The following is a 20,515-nucleotide window of genomic DNA, read 5'->3' as shown; positions in this document are numbered from 1 at the left end:
CTCACCTCCTTTAAGACCTGGGCTAACCCATCTTCCTCCTGGAGCCTTTCCCAACACAGGTCTGGCTGCTGTGATCAGTGCATGTGGTCGAACATACAAAATTGTTTTGGGTTATGGACAGGAAGCAGAAAACTAAGACTCTAGCCCCCACTCAGGCAAGGATCATCACACGTTAGATCCAACAACTAAGCTACCCACAGATGTCCTTTGAGCATTAGGGCTAAGTAAGACACATTCATTGGTCTTGCTTACCTTTATTATGACTCCAGAACCTTCCCCAGTCATGAGTCCAGAAACACAAACCACATAGTAAGATCCTGAGAGAAAGCAGCCCTTTGCACAGGAGAGCTATGCTTTCAGTGTGCATGAAAACTCACTTCTCAAGATTTACAGAAGATGCTTCTCATTTCTATATGGCAGAACACTTTCCACCCCCTTCTCTTATCAAAAATCAACCAAAGACAAGAACAGGAAAGAGAAACATAAACTCCACCCAAGAGACATTTGAGACCCATACACAAAATATGAATGGGAAGATGGAGGAAACCTAAATCAATGCACAGAACAGAGAAAGGGCAGCGTAAATCCGGGGTTACTGCTGAGAAGCAGGCTGACTGACCCCACAGAACCATGGAGAGGCTCAGAAGAAGGGGATGATGCCTGGGCTAAAAAGGGGTGTGGGTGTAAGAATACATACAGAGCACTGGACTTTCGGGTCTCCAGGCCCCTCCTACCCAGTCAGCAAAGAACTCCTCACTGGTAGCCGCAGAGACCAGAGGGGCAAGCTCTGTAAAACTCTACCAGAAGTGTGCCACACTTGGGGACAGTGGGCACAAAGCAGGGAGATTAGGTAAATTAAAGTCTATATACTGAGCCACGGGAAGACCTTCCTCCTCCTCCTCCTCCTCCTCCTCCTCCCCTTTAACCTAGCTCCAGAATGTCCAGCTTAACACTAGCAAGGCAAGAGACAAGGAGGCTTCTCTGAGGAAGCCAAACCAGGGAACAGTAACATCTGGAGGAGCGCCAACAAAAATTCAGTCATCACCCTCCACTGAAGCCACAAGCAAAGAAGCCCCCAAACACTTAGCCCTCCATTTTTAGCACTTTATTCTTAAAGGAGAATAAACAGCCCAGGATCACCAGACATTGGAAGAAGCTTTCCAGAATGAAAGAAAAAGATCAAAAAATACAACAGCAAAGAGGAATGCAGGAGAAACAAAAAATCAGGAAACAGTAATTTTAAAATAATTTTTTAAAATTAAAAAATAGGGGCGCCTGGGTGGCTCAGTCGGTTTAAGCGGCCGACTTCGGCTCAGGTCATGATCTCGCGGTCTGTGAGTTCGAGCCCCGCGTCGGGCTCTGTGCTGACAGCTCAGAGCCTGGAGCCTGTTTCAATTCTGTGTCTCCCTCTCTCTGACCCTCCCCTGTTCATGCTCTGTCTCTTTCTGTGTCAAAAATAAATAAACGTTAAAAGAAAAAATTAAAAAATAATTTTTTTAATGTTTATTTTTTGAGAGACAGAGAGAGAGAGAGAGAGAGGCAGAGTATGAGCAGGGAGAAGCAGACAGAGAAAGGAAGACATAGAATCTGAAGCAGGCTCCAGGTGCCAAGCTGTCAGCACAGAACCCGACGTGGGGCTTGAACTCACGAACTGCAAGATCATGACCTGAGCCCAAGTCAGAAGCTCAACTGACTGAGCCACCCAGGAGCCTCTTAAAATAATTTTTTTTTTTTTTTTTTTTTTTTAGTTTATTTATTTTGAGAGAGAGAATCCCTAACAGGCTCCAAGCTGTCAGTGCAGACCCGACCCAGGGCTCAATCCCATGAACAGTGAGATCATGACCCGAGCGGAAATCAAATCAAGAGTCAGGCATTTACCACTGAGCCACCAGGCAACCCTACAGTTAAAACCTAAAAAAAACAGGGGCGCCTGGGTGGCACAGTCGGTTAAGCGTCCGACTTCAGCCAGGTCACGATCTCGCGGTGAGTTCGAGCCCCGCGTCAGGCTCTGGGCTGATGGCTCAGAGCCTGGAGCCTGTTTCAGATTCTGTGTCTCCCTCTCTCTGACCCTCCCCCGTTCATGCTCTGTCTCTGTCTGTCCCAAAAATAAAAAATAAAACGAAAAAAAAAAAAAAAACATATTTTAAGGGGCACTTGGTGGCTCGGTTGGTTAAGCATCCGACTCTTGATTTCCATTTGGGTAATGGTCTCACAATTTGTGGCATGGAGCCCATGTCAGGCTCCAAGATGACAGCCTGGAGCCTGCTTGAGATGTGCGCTCTCTCTCCCTCTGCTCCTCCCCCATTTGCACACACTCGCTCCCTCTCTCTCTCTCTCTCTCTCTCTCTCTCTCTCTCAAAATAAAAACATAAATTAAAAATTTTAACTGTACTCTAGGAAATTTAACTAAAATTAAGCAATCACTGTATACGTTAAACAAGAATAGGAATCATTACAAAAGGAAAAGAGAATAATATGTAAATATGAAAAGGGAAATTAAAAATTCTGTGAAAGAATTAGAATAGTCAAAAATGCTCCCAAAAGGTAGAATAAGATCAAGATGTGACCAGGAAAATAGCTTTTAAAAATCAGAATACTAAGTACAGGAGCTATAACATTCAAATGAATGGTAGAAACTAAACTGAGTAGCTCAAATATATTATACAAAATTTCCTATAAACAAAAAGACATCGAACTCCAGATTTTGGGCTATTTAATGCCCTGCATGATAAATGAAAAAAGGCTACAATTAAGGCACATCATAGAAATTATGAAAATCAAGGATGCAATGATCCTAAAAATTGGGTGGGGGAATAATGGTTACAAAGGAATAATAGGGGTGCCTGGGTGGCTCCAGTCGGTTGAGCATCTGACTTCAGCTCAGGTCATGATCTCACAGCTGGTGGGTTCAAGCCCTGAGTCAGGCTCTGTGCTGACAGCTCTGAGCCTGGAGCCTGCTTCAGATTCTGTGTCTCCATCTCTCTCTGCTCCTCCCCCCACTCATGCTCTGTTTCTCTTTCTCGCTCTCAAAAATAAACATTGAAAAAAAATTTTAATGAAAAAAAAACCAAAGGAATAACAATCACACTGGACTTCTCAACAGCAATGATGAAAACTAGAAGACACTAGAGTGATAACTTAAAAATTACTTGCAACCTGGAACACCAAACCCAGCCAAACTTACTCTTTAACTATAGTGGTAGAATAAGTACTTTTTCAGACATGCAAGTCTGAAAACTCTGCCTCCCAAAAAATTCCTGGGAAACTACTGAGCAATGTGTTCCACCACCATTAGGGAGTAAACACACAGAGGGGAGACATTAGATGCAGGGAAAGGGGGTCATTACTGAAGAATGACAGGAAGAATTCCAGGATGAGAGTGTGCACCAAGCCAAGAGAACAAGTGCATCCTGACTTGGGCAGGGCGACTCAGGACCATCAAGGAACTGAACAGTGATCTGACTGGGCTAAATGGAGGAAACTTAAATTGAGAAACATTTTACAGAATAGAAAGTGCAAGAACATTATTCTGAGGTTCAAAGAAAACCAGACAAATGAAAAATAAGGCAATTATTAACTCCAGGGAAGAAAGAAGGCTGCAGGATATACAAAAAAAAAAGAAATACACGGTGCCTGGTGCTCAGCAGGTGGACTGCATGATTCTTAGTCTCAGGGTCGTGAGTTCTCCACACTGGGTGTAGAGATTACTTAAAAATAAAATCTAAGAAAGAAAGAAAGAAAGAAAGAAAGAAAGAAAGGAAGGAAGGAAGAAAGAAAAGGAAGGAAGGAAGGAAGGAAGGAAGGAAGGAAGGAAGGAAGGAAGGAAAGAAAAGAAAAGAAAGAAAAGAAAAGAAGAAATAACAAGAAAGAAAAGAAAAGAAAAGAAAAGAAAAGAAAAACAGTTGTAGGTTTACTACCTGGCTCCACATGGCACAATAATGACTTGAACAGACTGAGAATTTTAGATGTGAACCTAACAGACAGGATTTTAGATGTGAATCTAACCAGAATTGTGAGTTTTCTGAATGAGACACAGAAGGTATGAGAGAACTGAAGTCCTCATCTACAGTCACTGGAAGCCAACAAATAACCCCTAAACTTGGTGAATGAAGATATGGCAACACAAGCATATTATTTAGATACCTGAAGTAAATGGTAAAGACTCAAGTGGCTGCTGCCTCTCTAAAAAGGCAAGAGAGAAGGAGGGTGGCTTTTTATAAATGTTGTTCAGCACTATTTGACTTTTATTTTAACTTCATTTTTTTTTCCTAAGTAGGAACACCCAACATGGGCTCAACCTCACAACCCTGAGATCAAGAATTGCATGCTCTACCGTTTGAGACTGAGTCAGCCAGGCAGTCACTCTAAGCATTATTTGACTTTTAAACTATGTACATATGCACTGATTATTTTAACAAAATAGTAAGTTTAAAGAAAGAGATACAGGGATGGTGGCTCAGTCGGTTAAGCGCCCAACTTCAGGTCAGGTCATGATCTCATGGTTTGTGGGTTCAAGCCCCACGTCGGGATCTGTGCTGACAGCTTGGAGCCTGGAGCCTGCTTCAGATTCCGAGTCTCCCTCTCTCTCTCTCTCTCTCTGTCCCTCCCCGACTCGAGTTCTCTTTGTCTCTCTCTCTCTCAAAAGAAATAGGCTTTAAAAAAAATTTTTTTTAATAAATAAAAAATAATAAAGAAAGAGATACACAGTAGGCACTCTACTAGGAAAGCACACAATCTGCCTGGGAAGGCCCTCCAGCTGAAAGGTGACATCCCTGGGTCAAAAGCCTTAAGTCAAGTGACTGCCCTGTGCTCTGGTCCTAGGCAATACTGAATACATATTAAATCCCAAGAGCCCCCACTTACTAATCAACAAAATGGGGGCAGGGGATATACTCCACTAATCTTTAGCGTGAAAAAGTGGTGACTCTCTCTCTAGGTCAAGAAAAAGAGAAAAGAATAAACATGCAATTTGGTAAGTTTCAAGTGTTCACTTTGCTGGTTCAATCATTTGTCAATCCTGATTCAGTAACCATTTGGCCACCCTGATCCAGTAACCACTGCCCAGATTTAGCGGCAATAGATGATCCTTGCCTACCCACCGTCCAGAAGGCCCCTTACCCTATCACGCACCTCCACAATAAACACTTAAAATCATGAATCTAAACCCAGAGCTGTTATTGATGGAAAGGGACCACCAAAGATACAGCACATGTTTAAATGAACAATGAACACAGGCTCTCAGGCCAAACTGTCTGCATCCATCTTTGGGATAAGCTCTGAAACCCTGGGATGCACTCTGCCTGTTTCTTCACCTGCAAATAGGAATGTAACAGCACCCAACTCAGAAGATCGCGGTTAGGCTTCAATGAGTGAATTCATGCAAAGCACTATACCAGGACGGGACACAGGTAAGGGCTTAGTGAACATAGGCTGTCATTATCACTGGTTCAGTCAAGGTCTCTATTCAAGGCTGCCTGTGGAATGAGAGCCATCTGGGGTCACCTGCTCGTCAATTACTTATTAAAAACCTACTATGTGCCAAACACCGAAAAAGTGCGAGTACTATAACTGACTAGGTCAAGTCATTCAATCTCCTCTAAGTCAGGAAATAACAGTACCTGCTGCACAGAGCAGGGAAACCTAAATGAGAGAACTTACCCAAAGCACAGCAAGCGCTCAACACATATCATCAATCACTGTACACCTTCTCTCCTACAAACTGGGAAGTGACTTTTAAAGTTAACTAATTTACCCACTTGGTCCAGAGCCTAATACATTCCTTGAAGGTATGGTAGGAATTCAATTAGCACACCTTGCACTGAATTTCAAAAATTCCCTGCACCCCCCAGCTTACTATCAACACTCGCAAAAATGCAGGAAAAAGATGAATAAAAAGACCATCCACTACTCTGCACCAGGTTAACGTATCAGCTCCTTACTACACCTTTGCTTTCTGATCTTTAGAAGTCTCCGCATTTGTTACCACGCATGAAAGTACTTTCAGAGAAAAACTTTTAGATCACCACTTTTTTCCAAACCGGTCCCTTATGTCAGCCGGAAGACCGCACTATTTCTGCATTTCCACGGGCACACTGCCTCCTGCTTGCTTTTCCCTTCAGTGGGAAGCTAGTGGTCCATCTCAGAAGAGTTTGCTTTCTCTGCTGCTACAAGCTAGGAAACAAACTATCCTTGAGAATTAGCAAAAGGGAAGACTACACAGCATTTACAAGAGAATGGGAACTTTTTTATATCCAAAGCCCGTTTAGGCAGTTTGTTTAGAAATAAACTGGAGTCGTGCATTCCTGCTTCTGACAGCCGCCAGGGCTGGGCAGCATTGTCTGGGGAGAAGCGCGCCGGGCCGGCCAACTTTTCGTTAAAGACGGTGCCATCCTATTCGGAACAAAGTGAAAGGTCAGCGGGGCGCAGGAGAGGCGCCGGGAGCGGACGGCCTCGCCTCGGCTCGCGCCGCGAAGTTGGCCGGCTCGCCCCACTTTCCCTTTTGTCCTCCGCCCCTTCAGCGGGGCTCCCGGCCGAGGCCCGGGGCGCGCGGGGGCGGCGGCGCGGACGCGGGCGGCCGGCCCTCACCGCGCGCCCCCGCCCGCCGCCCCCCGCCCGCCGGCCGCCCCCCGCCAGCCGGCCGCACAAAGCGCGCCCCGCGCGGCGCGGCCCGGACGCCGGCGGCCTCGGCCCGGCCTCGGCCTGAGGCGCGGCGGCGGCGGCGGCGGGGAGGCGCGGGCCCGCCCGGCCCCCGCCGGCTCGTGCGCCCCCGCCTGCCCGTGCGCCCGTCCCGCCCGTCGGCTCCGCGCCCGCCGGCTCCGCGCCCGCCGCCCCCGCCGCCGCCGGCCCGCCGCCCCGCTCCTCACCTCGGCATCGGCGGCGGCCATGGCCCGGGCCCGCAGCGTGGCCCCGCCCCTCCGCGCGCCATCGCCCCGCCCGCGCCCTCGCGGCTCATGGCGGGGCGGGGCTGGTTACGCGCGTCTGCGCCTGCGCCCGCGCCCGCACCTGCGCACTGCAAGCCCGGCGTGCGGCGGTCCGTGGCGCGGGCCTGCGCCGACCGGAAACCCGACGCGCGCGGGCGAGGTGGGGGGCGGGGCCGGACGCAGCGATCTTCCGGAGGTGTCGCGGCGGCCAAGCGTCGTCCTCCGGTTTTCGCAAATATCTTTTCCTTCTACGTGGGGCATTCTGGTGGGGCTGGCCGGGGTGGAGAAGGACCCCTGACCTTTAACCCCGGACACACATTGATTCCGTCGGCCTTCCCAGAAGGCGGATCCTGACTTGCGTCCTAGGGCGGTGCCCGGGTTCGAGGGTATTCCCGGCATGGTGGGGCGGGTCTTGGTCGGGGTGAATGCCCACCTAGAGGGTGTTTACGGGTTGTGCCCGGTGGTGAGGGTGCCCCGGCTGGGGGGGGGGGGGGTGTCCTGCTAGGAGTGGGTGCCGACTGTGTGCCGACTGAGAAGGCTGCCCCGATGGGGGGGAGGGGAATGTTCCGACGGGAGGATTGCCCCAACTTTGGGAGGATGTCTCAATGAGGAGACTTGCCTCCGTCTGGGGTGCTTCGGTTAGGAGAGGTGCCCTGATTAGGGGTAATGTCACAGCTGGTGGGTGCTCTGGCCAGGGTCCGTTTCTTCTGTGGGAGAGTATGCACTGATTAGAGAAGGTGGCCCGCTATGAAAGTGTGCTCTGGATGGGGACAGTGTTCTGATTGGAAGGCTGGGGGTAGAATGGGGATTGTCCCAATGAGGAAGACTGCCCCCCGCAGTCTGGAACGGGGTTCTCCAGTTAGGTGTTCCCAGCCTGGGCAGCCTCCCTGATCACCCCAAGCTCCTTGAATCGGCACCTACCCAGCAGCCTGCCTCCCAGTTTTGCACGGGGAAGATCTCAGCACACCCAGTCGCCTTCATGGACAGCATCACATAAACTGGCTTCGCCACCCCCCCGCCCCCCATGGTCAGACTGAATTCTATCATCTTCTGGCAGTTGAAGAAAGATGTATAGACCGAAACTGGGGTTCTCTGACCGGTCTTTGCAACAAGAACTGAGGAGGCTCTGAGTTGAAGGCTAACCTGCTCCACCCCCTTGCACATGCGGGCTCACTCTCATGGGACGCCAGAAAAATTACTCTACTAAGGTGGACACTGACAGTCACACAGGTGCAAAGGAGGAAATGGACGACTGTAAGTACCTAGGAAATCTTCCCTGTTTCTTTGGGGCAACCTCAGTCAGCTCCTGACAGGCTTGGGACCCTTGACTGTTTGGAGCCTCAAGACTGGAAGCTCGGGAGTAGTCATGACCTGTACGGCCCAATTTAACTCACCTCCACTCACACCTAACTCTGGCACCATACTCTCCATCTCCACTCCTGCCTTGGGCTCTAGTCTGTTCCTTCCCTGAAACGCTTTTATCTCGGGTATGTGTGGCTCAATTCTCTGCCATGGCTGGGTCTCAAATACCACCTCTTCAGGAAAGCCTTCCCTTACCTCCCTACCGAAAACAATACTGCACCCCAGAACTTCCTTGCTTTATTTTATTCCTTGGCACTCCACTGTTATATTGTCAGTCTTTCCCATTAAAATGTAAGTCCAGAAAGTCAGGGACTTTTATCTTGTACGCCTTAGTGCTTATAACAATGCTTGGCATGCAGGAGAAAAAAATAAATATTTGTTGAGTGAATAAGATGTGGAGAAAAAATCCTTTACCAGGCAAACACTGACCATAAGTCAATGCGTCAGAAGTAGGATATGCTCCCGTTTTGCTCTGTCAGCCCAACCCACCCTATCCTTGTATGATCATTGATCATTTATGTTAAGTGCAGTTTTTAACACATGCCATGTGAACCATCACATCAGTCCTGAGAGGCAAGACTCTTACCCACGTTCTGAGTGAGGAAACCAAAGCAAAAGAGTTGAGTGCCCTCAAGACTACCTGACTGTTGAGAGGCAGAGACAGGATTGAAACCCAGGCACATTTTCAACTATGAGGCTACCACTAACAGATGGTTTGCAGATTATCCTCCTCGTGGCATATTTTGAGCTTTCCTCCAATGTTTATCCTCTCCTTGTCCAACAAATAGTAACGTTTTAGCTGGGTACGTGGCTACCTGACTAAAGAGCACATTTCCAACTGTCAAAGGTAGCTGGGTGGATGTTTGCACAAATGATAGAATCTACTTCCCAGCCTATACCCCCCCCCCCCCAAGAAGTTAGAGGTGCAGGCCCAGTAAACTGGGTGATGGTGAAATCTGGAGTGGCCACTATGGACACAGGAGTGGAAGCCCGAACTGGAGAATGACAGCTAGGTCACCAGGCCCAAATTTTGCACTTCTGGACTGTTAAGTGTACAAGAAGTAAATGGGCAGGGGCTCAATATGTCTTCTCATAATCCCATAAATGTCTTCTAGATTAAGGTAACAGACACCTATCCAGTCAACTCCCTCACCATATGGCAGATAGGGAATTTGAACCCAAAGTCTTATCTTAACCACACCTCCATTATTTCCTAAAGCACAGTCCACAATCATTGGCCCCGTTGGGCATTTACAGACCCTCCCCTCAGCCCTGGAACATCTGCAGATGTCCCTTTGGTAAACGTTGCTCTTCCGAACCCGGTTTTTATTTGTTCTTGGGTTCCTTGGATCCTAGACAACAGGCATTTGAAGGGGACCTCAGGAGCAGGTGTGGCCTTGGCCTTGTGTTCACACTTGGATGAGAGGGGAGCAACAGTATCCCTCACAGCCAGAGTAGCAGTGATAACAGCAGGGACTTGAGACTTGAGGCCAAGGATAAGGGAATAGCACAAGAGGCAGAGGCTTGGGCAAGCCCTCCTCCTCATCCCCCAAGGGATTTCCTCTGACAAGGAGGTCTGAGCCCCTCCCCCTGGAATGATGGGTGCTAGAGGGGAAAGTCCAAGGTTTGTGACAATCAAACGGAACAGGGGTGATCTCCCCACGTTACAAATACATTTTAAATTAATGCCAAGGCCCCAGACATGCAAGCCCAGCTTAAAGGGCACATCCTTAAGCCTAACCATAAAAGCGAAGGCCAGCCGGGCCCGAGTTGAAGTTAACCGGCCCACGCTGGTTGGTCCCGCTCCCCCAGCCTGTCTTCCAGCCCTAGGCACCAGGAAGGATGGGCCCATAACCGAGGAGAGGGGCACGCGCCCAGGAAGGGACTGGGAGACCCAGAAGCCGGGAGCCCAAAACCAAGAGAGGGGCAGGGCCTGGGGGGCGCGTGCCCGGGAGGGGCGGGGCCAGGAGGAGGGCGCGCGCCTAGGAAGGCCCCCAGGGTTAGGCCGCCGCGCACTGAGCTGGAGGAGGGCGCCAGAGAGGCCGGCCTGTGCCCAGCTCTACAAATGAAGCGCTTTATTTACACTCCATCTCTCTAGGCCCCAGTCCCCGGGGAGAGGCTGATCCCGAGGCGGAGGCTGCGAGGAACGGCCGGGCAGCAGCAGGTCCTGAGTGCGCCGGGCCAGGCCAGGAGCAAAGGCACGAGGCCCTGGGCGCCCGGTCCCAGGGCAGAGGTCAGCCCACCCGGAAAAGGCGGCACAGGGTCAGCTCCCGGGCGTCAGGCTGGGATCTGCACCGCCACAGCTCTGCTCATAGGATGGCGGGGCCTCTGCGGGGAAAGAGCAAAGTCTGCAAGGGGCTCCTGGGGCCCTCTCCCCCAGCCAGACCCCAGGCCTCTCACTCACCATAGGGATAACCCCATGAGCTGTATTCTGGGGGCAGGATCAAGGTACTGGTGGTGGGCACTGGCCCTCCTGAACCCTCTGCAAAGTAGGGAACAGTGGCACCGGTAGAGATGCACAAGGGAGGGGGCAGTGGGTGGGGAGCAGGGCTGCCATCCTGAGGGCGGGGCTCAGGGGCAGCAGGCACAGAGCCGAAGGTGGCAGGTAGTGACTGCTGTTGTGAGTGGCTCTTCGTGGAGAGGGAGACTGCGTCTGCAAAGTGGGGGCTGCTGGCCGCAGCCTCCGCCTCCTCCTGGGGCGGTGCGGAGGGCACCACCGGGATTGAGGCCCCAGGAGGCAGCCCTGGGCCTGGCCGGGGGCTCAGCGGGGCGTGGTTCACAGCAATATTGCCGATGAAGACAGGAAGGGTCACGGTGGCTTCAGGCACCTTCAGGGAGACCTGGGGAGGATGGGAGAGTGAGGCTAGGCCACCTGCCCCCCCTTCCCACCCCGCTCCCTCCAACCCCCAGCACCTGCAAGTAGTAGTCCACGTGGATAAGGCTGCAACCTGGCAGGGCTGACTGGGGCAGGGCAGGCACGAGGATCTGCTCTTGCCACTGCGCCCGCCTCCAGGCCTTGACACCCGCACCCTCTACCTCTGCGATGGTCCGCACATCATAGATCCAGCGCTTGGCCTTGTAGGATACTTTCTGGGGAAGGGCCGGCCTGTGAGCCTGGGCAGGCCAGGCACCTACCCCTCCTCTGGTCCCATGGGGACAGGCCCTGACAGTCAGAGGGGACTCTGACCTGCAGCAGACTGGCTACCACAGGGCTGGTGTCCTTGCCTGACTGGTTCTCGATGTCAGCCTGCAGCCGCAGCACCTGGCCCACCACGTAGCCACGGAGGTCGGTGCTGGCGGTGAGGACCACGCTGCCCGTCTTCACCAGCTTGTAGGAGAACTTCTTGGTGGTGGAGGCCACGTTGGGTTGCTTGAGGGGAGGGCAGTAGTGAGGGGGTTTGGTGGGCGTGGGCAGCCTAGATCCCTAAGGCCTCTCGCTGAACGAGCCCACTGTGCCCTGCTATCCCCTGCCCCCCAGACACAGCCCAGTTAGCTCGGGACAGAGAGGCTGCTGCTCTTCTAGATCCCGGCCACCTCATCTTAGTTGAGGACAGGACATCCGGCAAAGGTGGGGACCACCCAGGAGACCACCGCTCCATCCTCACCTCGATGTCAGGGATGCTGTTCAGATTCAGGGGGCTCAAGATATAGAACACACGGCTGCACTGGTGATCCTTGGAAAAACGTGGTGTGTCGATGGTGGCCCGCACCTGGTGTACAATCTTCCCAAAAGGGCCTTCAAAGGACGTTGGCGCTGTGGCTGGAGAGAGAGCAGGGAATGGCACCCAACTGCCCCCTGCCCCACCTCCTGTCCACCAACTGTCACCAAGAGGCCTGGCCAGGCAAGGCTGGGCTCTTACCAGGAAGCAGGAACTGAAAGGGGAAGTTGTGCTCTCCAGCGGGCAGGCTTCCTGCAGAGACAGGAGGGGGGTGTAGGGGAGAGGGGGCTCAGGAGCCTTGAGGTGACACCACAGGACACAGGTTGGAAGCAGGCCCTGCAGCTGACCAGCTCACACGGACTCTGGCTACTGGGTCTCCCAGCCTCTGAGTCCAGGCACGACAGCAGCAACGGGCTGCAGCCTGGGCAAAGGAAGTGATGCAAGATCTTGGCTTGAACAGGAAAGGGAGATGGGGCTGTTCCAGGAGCCAGAGCCCACCCAAATCAAGAAGGAACTGGCCCCCTTCAGCCACCCAACCCCTATCAGGCAATACCCAGAGCCTGACGGGGAGAGAAATACATCAGGATGCCAAGTAGCGCTAGAGGGTGAGCCAGCACGGGGGTCCCAGAGCCTGATGGGGAGGTAGGGTGGACAGATGGGCCCCACGCTCAACCAAGGTCTGCCGTGGGCGGGGTCACTATACACAGTGAGGCCAAGTACAGTCTCCCAAACTCACCCTTGTCAGCCAGCGACAGCGCACTGTTGAAGTAGCCCTCCTCCACTACCCACGCTGCATCATTGGCCTTGTTGGACACCCTGCAGGAACCCATGCAGGTCACTCGGATGGCTGCAAGGGGGGGATGGCGTGAGTCCCAGCCAGCTACTGTCCTCGACCCCTCCCTGCCCCCACCACAGAGACTTAGGTAGGACTTGCAGCACTAAAGGGTGCTGGGACATAGGCAGGCCAGCAAGTGGCCTGCTGCTCTCCAGAGGATGCCTCCTGTCCATCCTCCATCTTGCAGTACTCCCAGTACAGTGCTCCCACGGCAATGAGGCACAGAGTTACATCTGCCCTGAAGCCCAGAACAGGAAGGCCCCAGTGGTCACTCAGATGACACCTGGACAACCCCAGCCTGCTAATCTCTGTTCCCAGCCACCCCTGGGCCCACCAGACCTGTGAAGACTTAGCTGCCTATAGGGCATGCTTGGGACACCAATGATGAACAGAAGCCCATGGGAGCCGCTGACCTCCAACCCTACTTCCTGCTGCCTCACAGGCAAGTCAGCTAGGCTGGGAGGCACCCCTTTATGCTCCAGGAAACTAACTGCTCACCCTCATGACACAGGAATGTGGTCAGACCTGCCTGAGCAGATAAGGTACCCAACAGTCTGGCACACTGGCAGGTGAGGACACCCTTGACTTCCTGGACCAGTGCTGCCCAGGAGGACTGGTTTTCAACATCAAGAGATGGTTCCGTCCTCTCCCCGACTCTCCTGTGGAAGCACCCAGACCAGAAGCACAGGTCACCCCACCTTTCTGTGGTCGGGAACTCAAATTCCTCACTCTAATGGACATATGCCCAGAGACCACTATGGTGTCACAGGCTGTGGCTGGACAACCAAGAAGACAGCACGGCTGGAGAACCAAGCAGAGGGGCTGGGAGCTCCGTGACTCTCACTCCTGGCAGCTCCACTTCTTTCCCTGCCCCGTGTTGAGACAAGGCCAAGATGTTAGCCTCCCTGCCCAGCCCCTCCTCTTCCTCCCAACTCGATGGTCCAGTGAGGGCAAGGTGACTCAGAATCTGACAGCCTCCTGACAGAGCCACCAGGCAGGAGGAACCTGGTATCCCAAGTGTCCAGGGCCAGGAGCCAGCCACACCAGCCATGTTCATGTCTCCCCAGGCTGACTCCATCCTGCCAAACAGGCCTCCTGTTAGCCATCCACAGAGCACCGGGCTTTCCCCCCACCGTGAACCCTTGGCTCATCCTCCACCCCTGTTGGCACTGCCTGTGACTGGATCCTGATTTCTAATCCACACTCCATCAGCCATCCCTTCCTAGGGCCAGACCCAGAATTGTTCCCACCCCAGAAATCTGGGACATCAGTGATGCTCCTATAGACCAACACAGCCCAAGAGAAACACGACAGGGGAGTGAACAGAACAAGGACGGGAAGTGTGACAATTCCAGATGCCACATAACTTTAACACTCCCCATGGAGGGGGTGCACTCTCCCTTGAATCTGGCTGTCCTACGAACGCTGGGACCAGCACAGTGTGCCAGAAGGAGTTAAGTGGTCCCCAGATTGGCCCAGTGCCAGCTGAAAACCGATAAGTGACCCCAATGGATGGCACACACAGCTGAAGAATCACTCTGCCCAAATTCCTAATCCACAGCACTGTGGGTCATAGTAAGATGGTCATTTTAAACAACTTGACTTAGGAGTGACTTGTTATGTAGAAACTTTTACATAGAAACAGACAAGAACAGACGTCCAACCTCAGTGGAAATCAGAGAGGCTCATATGAGTTACCATTTTAACCCATCAGACTGGCAGATATTAAATATTTTGACACATGTTAGGAGACGGAAAACACACTCCTTTATGGTGATCAAACTGTAGGCTACTACAGGGGCCCTGAAAAAGCACCAGGAAGATCTGCTGTGATCTTACACACACATACCAGGGGACTCAACAGTTCTTAGAATCCACCCTATAGGGCACCTGGGTGGTTCAATCGGATGAGAGTCCGACTTCGGCTCAGGTCATGATCTCACAGTTTGTGAGTTCAAGCCCCATATCGGGCTCACTGCTGTCAGCCCAGAGCCTGCCTCAGATCTTCTGTCCCCCTCTCTGTCTGCCCATTCCCTACTTGTGCTCTCCCTCAAAAATAAATACACATTAAAAAAAAAAAAAGAATCCACCCTAGCTACCCAAGAGCTTCGAGCAATGCTGGTACCGAGGACTATCTAGGCATAGCCCACGTCCAACAGCAGGATGGTTAAAACAGTCACCCACCCAGACTGAACTTGGCCCCCAGAATTCCGGTGAACAAGCCATGGGGTCACCTGACCCTAGAAAAACAAACAGCATCAAATCGACCCTTGGGGTATTCCGGGTGGGGGGCAAGTTCTAGGACCTCCCCAATGTGCAGGCAAAGAGCCTCTTTTTGCACACATGCCTAAGCCTCTTCAGAGACCTCGCCTGAACGAGCAGCTTCCAATCACTGTCTTGGAGTCAAACAGCCTGTTCCTGTGCACTCCCCTCCACAGGAGAACAATGGAGGTGCAGGGGACAGATACACACAGCAGGCTTGTCCCTCCCACCTCCTGCAGGGGGGGATCTGCTCCCGCAGGTGACCACGACCATCACCAGTGTGATGGGTGGCAGCACAGCCACAGGACAGGGGAGGTATGTTCTGGTAAGGGACAGCCTCTGCCACACAGAAACAAGCCCTGCTGTACCATCTAGGTTTAAAAGTGTTTCAGTTCTGGGGCGCCTGGGTGGCGCAGTCGGTTAAGCGTCCGACTTCAGCCAGGTCACGATCTCACGGTCCGTGAGTTCGAGCCCCGCGTCGGGCTCTGGGCTGATGGCTCGGAGCCTGGAGCCTGTTTCCGATTCTGTGTCTCCCTCTCTCTCTGCCCCTCCCCCGTTCATGCTCTGTCTCTCTCTGTCCCAAAAATAAATAAACGTTGAAAAAAAAAAAATTAAAAAAAATAAAAATAAAAAAAAAATAAATAAAAGTGTTTCAGTTCTAACAGTGGGTCTGGGGCTGCTCCAGTTCTCTAAGGAACATCTGGACTGTGTTCCAGAGAGACTTCTAGAACTTTCCTCCCCAGCCAGCCCTCCCCCGTCCAGTAGCCCTCCTCCCTTGCAACACCTGCCATCACTCTTCATTCTGGTCCCAAAGGTCTCGCCCACCTCCACCAGCTCCCACAAATCCACAGCAGCCCACCTTTTGCCACATCTTTTCACTAAAGCTCTGGCCTGTGAGGCACTTCTGTCTGTCCTGTGTCCAAATCTGAAACATGACAATAATAATGGTGCCCACCTCTCAGGGTTGCTCTGGAGGTTTATAGAGTTGGTCCACGGGAGGTGGGGAGAATAGTGTCTGGCCTGCAGTGACAGCTCAGGGAACTGACAGAGCTGGGAGCTGACCACTGCTGTCGTCTGGGTACCACCCTCCCTCAATGCCAGAAAAGAGTGCACCCCCGTGTGACCCCCAGCCTCAGGCTCAGCTGGACTTGGGCTCCAGGAAACCGGTTCCTTCCCCAGCTTTCTACAGTAGCTCTGAGGACAGCCAGTGCCCTCATAGCTGAAGTGCAAATCATCACTGTCCCTCCTCAGACAAGTATTTAGTGGGTAAGACTAGGAGCCCCCCAGGAAAGACCTGCTGTCCTCGCCACCTCCATGTCCTCCCAGAGGGGTGGAGGGCCTCCCTGTTGCATCACTGGCTGGTAACAGGAGCTGAACAGGTATCTTAAGATGAAAGATGCTTCAGATTCTGTGTCTCCCTCTCTCTCTGACCCTCCCCCGTTCATGCTTGGTCTCTCTCTGTCTCAAAAATAAGTAAACATTTAAAAAAAAAGTTTGTTGGGTTTTTTTTAATTGTTTTTTTTAACCTTTATTTATTTTTGAGACAGAGAGAGACAGAGATGAATGGGGGAGGGTCAGAGAGAGGGAGACACAGAATCTGAAACAGGCTCCAGGCTCTGAGCCGTCAGCACAGAGCCTGACGCGGGGCTCGAACTCACGGACTGCGAGATCACGACCTGAGCCGAAGTCGGACGCTCAACCGACTGAGCCACCCAGGCGCCCCAAAAAAGTTTTTTTAAATGGGGCGCCTGCATGGCTCAGTCGGTTAAGCGTCCGACTTCCGCTCAGGTCGTGATTTCACGGTCCCTGAGTTCAAGCCCCGCGTCGGGCTCTGTGCTGACAGCTCAGAGCCTGGAGCCTGATTCTGTGTCTCCCTCTCTCTCTGACCCTCCCCCCGTTCATGCTCTGTCTCTATCTCAAAATAAATAATCATTAAAAAAGATTTTTTTTAAAGAATGAAAGAACCACAGCCTTGCCTTTTCCACACCCAGCTAGGGCTAGAGGAAGCCTTAGAGCAGCCCCAGCACCCACATTCCATCTAGGCCCCTGGGGACAATCTGAAGAATAACCCCTCTGGCTTGAAGTCACTATCCATCTGCTTTTTGGCCGATACCCCCATCTTCCCTCTCCTAATCAGGGGCTCGGCTAGTACATTCACCATCAGGACCATCACCAGGGGCTCCCTTGGTATCCTATGCCCTGTCCATTCACCCACATCTCCCCTATCACATGGTTGCTGGGGGCTCTGCCCAGGCCAGGCCATCCCTTTGCTCTAGTCAGTAACGGTGTGTTTGCTATGGGAACATGACTGGGCGGATGAGCGAGGCAGTGAGCTCTGCATGGGGTCTCACAGTGGTTGTCCCCCCAGCCACAAGCCTGCCCCTCCTTCCTGCACCCTGGGCTCTCCCTCAGCCCCATGACACCTCTCACCTGTCACTTGTGCCCCAGGGAAGGGCTGCACTGTCACAGGGCCCCCTGCCACAAACATAACTACCCCCACTCAAACTCCAAACTCCAACTAAGGAGACAAGAAAGGAGACAACAGTCATCAGGGGGAGGCCCCACTAGGCCAGACACCTGACCAGAAGCATCTACACCCACTCAGTTTCTTTCTAGAGCCATGTGGCCTCAAACACAGAAACGTCAAGGGTCAGACCCATCCAGGACAGGGGCAGCAGCTGCCCAGAAAGGTGGGCAGTGGCTCTCAGTCCTCAGTAGGCACCAGAAGCACTGAGCAGTCAACCACACTAACGCCCAGAGGATCAAGGTCCAGAGCGATGCCTGACGGCTATGGTTTTGGCCAAGCACGCCAAGGTGGAGAAGCACCCCAGCAGGAACACCCTCACACACAGCCTTGCACTCAGAGCCACTGATCGGGCATAGAGGCCCCGGGGCTGCAGCTTTGCTCACTGCACCCTGAGGGCTGAACGCTGAAGTCCCATCCAGAGCCCTGTCCATACCTCAGATGGCAGATAAGGCCAGCACCTGCAGAGAGCCCTAGGGATGACCGCAGCAGCAAGCTAACTTCCAGTCCCAAAGTCCCAAATGCCTGTGCGAGCAAAGGACCGGCTAGCAGGGCTCGGGTTCAGCTCCTAGACGCTCACTGGGCTGAACGCCTGGGTCACGGAGGGATGAGCAAGACCCTCCCAGCTCACAAGGCCAAACCTCAGCCTGGGTGGAAGCGGGTATGCCGCGGGACCGCGAGGAGGGAGGGCCTGCGCCAGGGGCCTGGGCATGTGGGGAGAGAAAGCCCAACGTGGGCCGGGCTCCAGGTGAGGGCCCAGCAGGGGCGGGGCCCAGCGGACCCTGCAGAACTGGCAGGGAGGGTCGGGGGCGTGCATGCATCCAAGTCAGAGTGGCCTTCGGCAAGGTGGGCAGGATCTAAACCCCTGCCCCCGACTCTAGCCGACCCTAGGAGGAGAGAACAGGAAGGGCAGATGCGGAAGGACTGGGCCACCCGGGCCTCCCTGCTCCGCCCCCACTGCCACCAGCCACCCACCCCGGCGGCTCTGCGCCGCCCGGCTGGCCGCACCCTAGTCCTCCCCGCAGCCGGCGGGGCCCAAGGCTCCCAAGGCCGGCGGGAGACTAAGGGAGGGGGCGGCAGGTGGCGCCACAGGCTCCGCGGGTCCAGGCCCCAGTGCCACGGGCTGCCGCTTCCGGGAGCCCCGGCCCTGCCGCAGGTGCTGCGCAGCCACCTGAGCCCCGCCGGCCCGGCCCTCCCCCGAGGGGACCCCGCTCCCACCTCGGAAGGGCAACGGCGCCCCCAGACGCACGCGCACGGCCCCCGCCAGCGGTTCTCCAGGGCTGTAGACGACGCGGCCGTGGCTCAGGCAGACCTCGAAGAGCTGCACCCGCCCCATGCCGCCGCCCTGGCCGGGCGGCCGCGCACTGATGCCCCCTCCCGCCGCCGCGCTACGAGCCCCGCCTTCCCGGCCCCGCCCCCGACCCTCCCCGCCGGACCCGCCCACTCCCCTGTGCCCGCCCCCCGACCCTCCCCGGCCAGCCCCCAGCTCCAGGGTCCTCTTCTGCCGGCTCTTCCCCCGGCCCCCGGGCTCCAGCCTTCCTCGGCCCTTCACCGAGCCCTGCCAGGGTCCGTCCTCCGCCTCTTCCCCCTCCTCTCCACCACCAACTCCCTGCCTCTGCCCTCCCCGCCCGCCACGCTGGCCCGCCCGCGGGGTGGATAACGGCGCGGCTCGCGGGAACCCGGCGCGCGGGCGCCCCCTGGTGGCCCCGGGGAGCGCGGCCCGCTCACCTGCCGAGGGGCGGGCCGGGCCGGTGCCCCCTCCCCAGCCTCCGCCCGGTCGCTGCGGGCTCGCTGCGGAGGGCGGTCCCGCGTCGCTCGGCGGAAGGACGTCACGGGGGGCGGGCCCCGTGCGGGATGGCTGGGTGGCGCGCGGCGGAGAGCCGGGCGATCCCCATGGGGGCCGCGCACACCTGTGCGGGTGGCGGCGTCGCTGGGTAGCGAGCCTCCGGCGGAGGTGCCGGGCTGTCCGGGCACCCCAGGCTCGAGAGCGGCGCCCCGGGACGGGGATGGGAGTGGGACCTCCTCTGACCTACCCTCTCTGAGAGGTCCCTGTGGAGCGGGGACTGTGGGGGACGGAGGACCCGTGAGGGAGCCCCGCGAGGGACGCGCTGCTTGCGCAGAGCAGTGCAGGGCGCCCAGCGGCGCCTTACGCGTGGGAGCGCCTGAAGGAGGGCGTCAGGGTGGCCCGGGTTTTTGTCCAGAACACCTGCGTGAATGGGGTGGCATTTTCTGATGGAGAAAACTGGCTTAGATATAAATTGCTTAGGGGATGGGACAAAGTCATGAGGAGCAGAATCTAAGAGGCTCGGTAGGTACATGTACGATTGAGTTTGAGGAAGACTAAAGATTTTCAGTCCCCTATTGGAAGATGGTAAGTCAGGGTGCTGATGACATCAAGGGTTTTGAGTGAAAGCCACAAAAAAACCTCACCTGGCCCTCCAGCAAAAGGAGAGAGGCTCATAGGCTGGGGGGGATTCCACTGGGCCAAGCTGAGGAAAAGGAGGGGCCTGAGGCCCCGAAGGGCCAGCAGTGTGCAGCCAGCACCGGCCCGCCTGGCTTGCTTGGGATTCGGATGTTGGGGGAGAGGGAGGGGTCTGATTGGCCACACTTAAGGCATTTCTCTGTCAATACCAGGCAAATGGAGGAATTCCGGAACAAGGAGTTCAGGGTCCCTCTGGGAAGAAGGAGGATTACGGGCAACCCAAAAAGGCCCAATGTCCACAACAGAAGTCAAGAAGGAAGTATTTTCGGGGGGGGGAGGGGGGGGGAAGAGAGAGAATTTGTTGGCTGCTGCTAAGATAAGTAAGCCACAAGAAATGGAGCCCCCATACAACTCTGCACCGTCACCCACCCATCCCCTGTTCTGGAAACCGCTGCTGTGTCCTCACTTAAGCCATCAGCACAACGGCCCTGACTTCCCTGAGTGCTCATGTAACCCAGGCTTCCCCCTAGG

General features: G+C 54.4%; 2 protein-coding genes and 1 long non-coding RNA gene across 5 annotated transcripts in view; 1 reads left to right on the top strand and 2 right to left on the bottom strand.

Annotated features, from left to right (window-relative positions):
* Positions 1–6,909, bottom strand: part of EHMT1 (euchromatic histone lysine methyltransferase 1) — a 150,900-nt gene extending 143,991 nt beyond the window's left edge. Inside the window, exon 1 of one of the 3 annotated variants that reach the window (XM_030292603.1) lies at positions 6,864–6,909. In XM_030292603.1, the coding sequence (XP_030148463.1) occupies positions 6,864–6,884 (21 nt within the window). In that variant the 5' untranslated portion in view covers positions 6,885–6,909. Of the gene's footprint in view, positions 1–252; positions 874–6,863 lie in introns of those variants that run through there. The other 2 variants (XM_030292604.1, XM_030292602.1) reach the window with 2 other exon arrangements.
* Positions 6,910–7,162: 253 nt separating this feature from the next.
* LOC115499272 lies at positions 7,163–10,805 on the top strand. The gene is made up of 2 exons (XR_003964096.1): positions 7,163–8,174; positions 10,381–10,805. It is a non-coding gene; the product is annotated as an uncharacterized LOC115499272 (long non-coding RNA).
* ARRDC1 (arrestin domain containing 1) lies at positions 9,592–18,934 on the bottom strand. The gene is made up of 8 exons (XM_030293054.1): positions 18,781–18,934; positions 12,678–12,788; positions 12,143–12,193; positions 11,888–12,042; positions 11,470–11,652; positions 11,196–11,372; positions 10,687–11,122; positions 9,592–10,610 (listed from the first exon to the last, which is right to left on the bottom strand). The coding sequence occupies exons 1-8, from the start codon at positions 18,896–18,898 to the stop codon at positions 10,546–10,548; spliced, it is 1,296 nt and encodes a 431-aa protein (XP_030148914.1). The 5' UTR covers positions 18,899–18,934; the 3' UTR covers positions 9,592–10,545.
* Positions 18,935–20,515: the final 1,581 nt, after the last annotated feature.

Source organism: Lynx canadensis, chromosome D4, assembly GCF_007474595.2.
Source record: "Lynx canadensis isolate LIC74 chromosome D4, mLynCan4.pri.v2, whole genome shotgun sequence".
Lineage (NCBI taxonomy): Eukaryota > Metazoa > Chordata > Mammalia > Carnivora > Felidae > Lynx > Lynx canadensis.
Note: the sequence above shows the minus strand (reverse complement) of the source record. Positions and strands in the feature narration are given on the sequence as shown.

Coding starts and splice junctions, on each gene's coding strand:
- ARRDC1 (XM_030293054.1), bottom strand. CDS start 18,898: ATGGGGCGGGTGCAGCTCTTCGAGGTCTGCCTGAGCCACGGCCGCGTC. Junction 11,653..11,887: donor ACAGCATCCCTGACATCGAG/GTGAGGATGGAG, acceptor CCTCCCCTCAAG/CAACCCAACGTGGCCTCCAC. Junction 10,611..10,686: donor CTCATGGGGTTATCCCTATG/GTGAGTGAGAGG, acceptor CTTTCCCCGCAG/AGGCCCCGCCATCCTATGAG.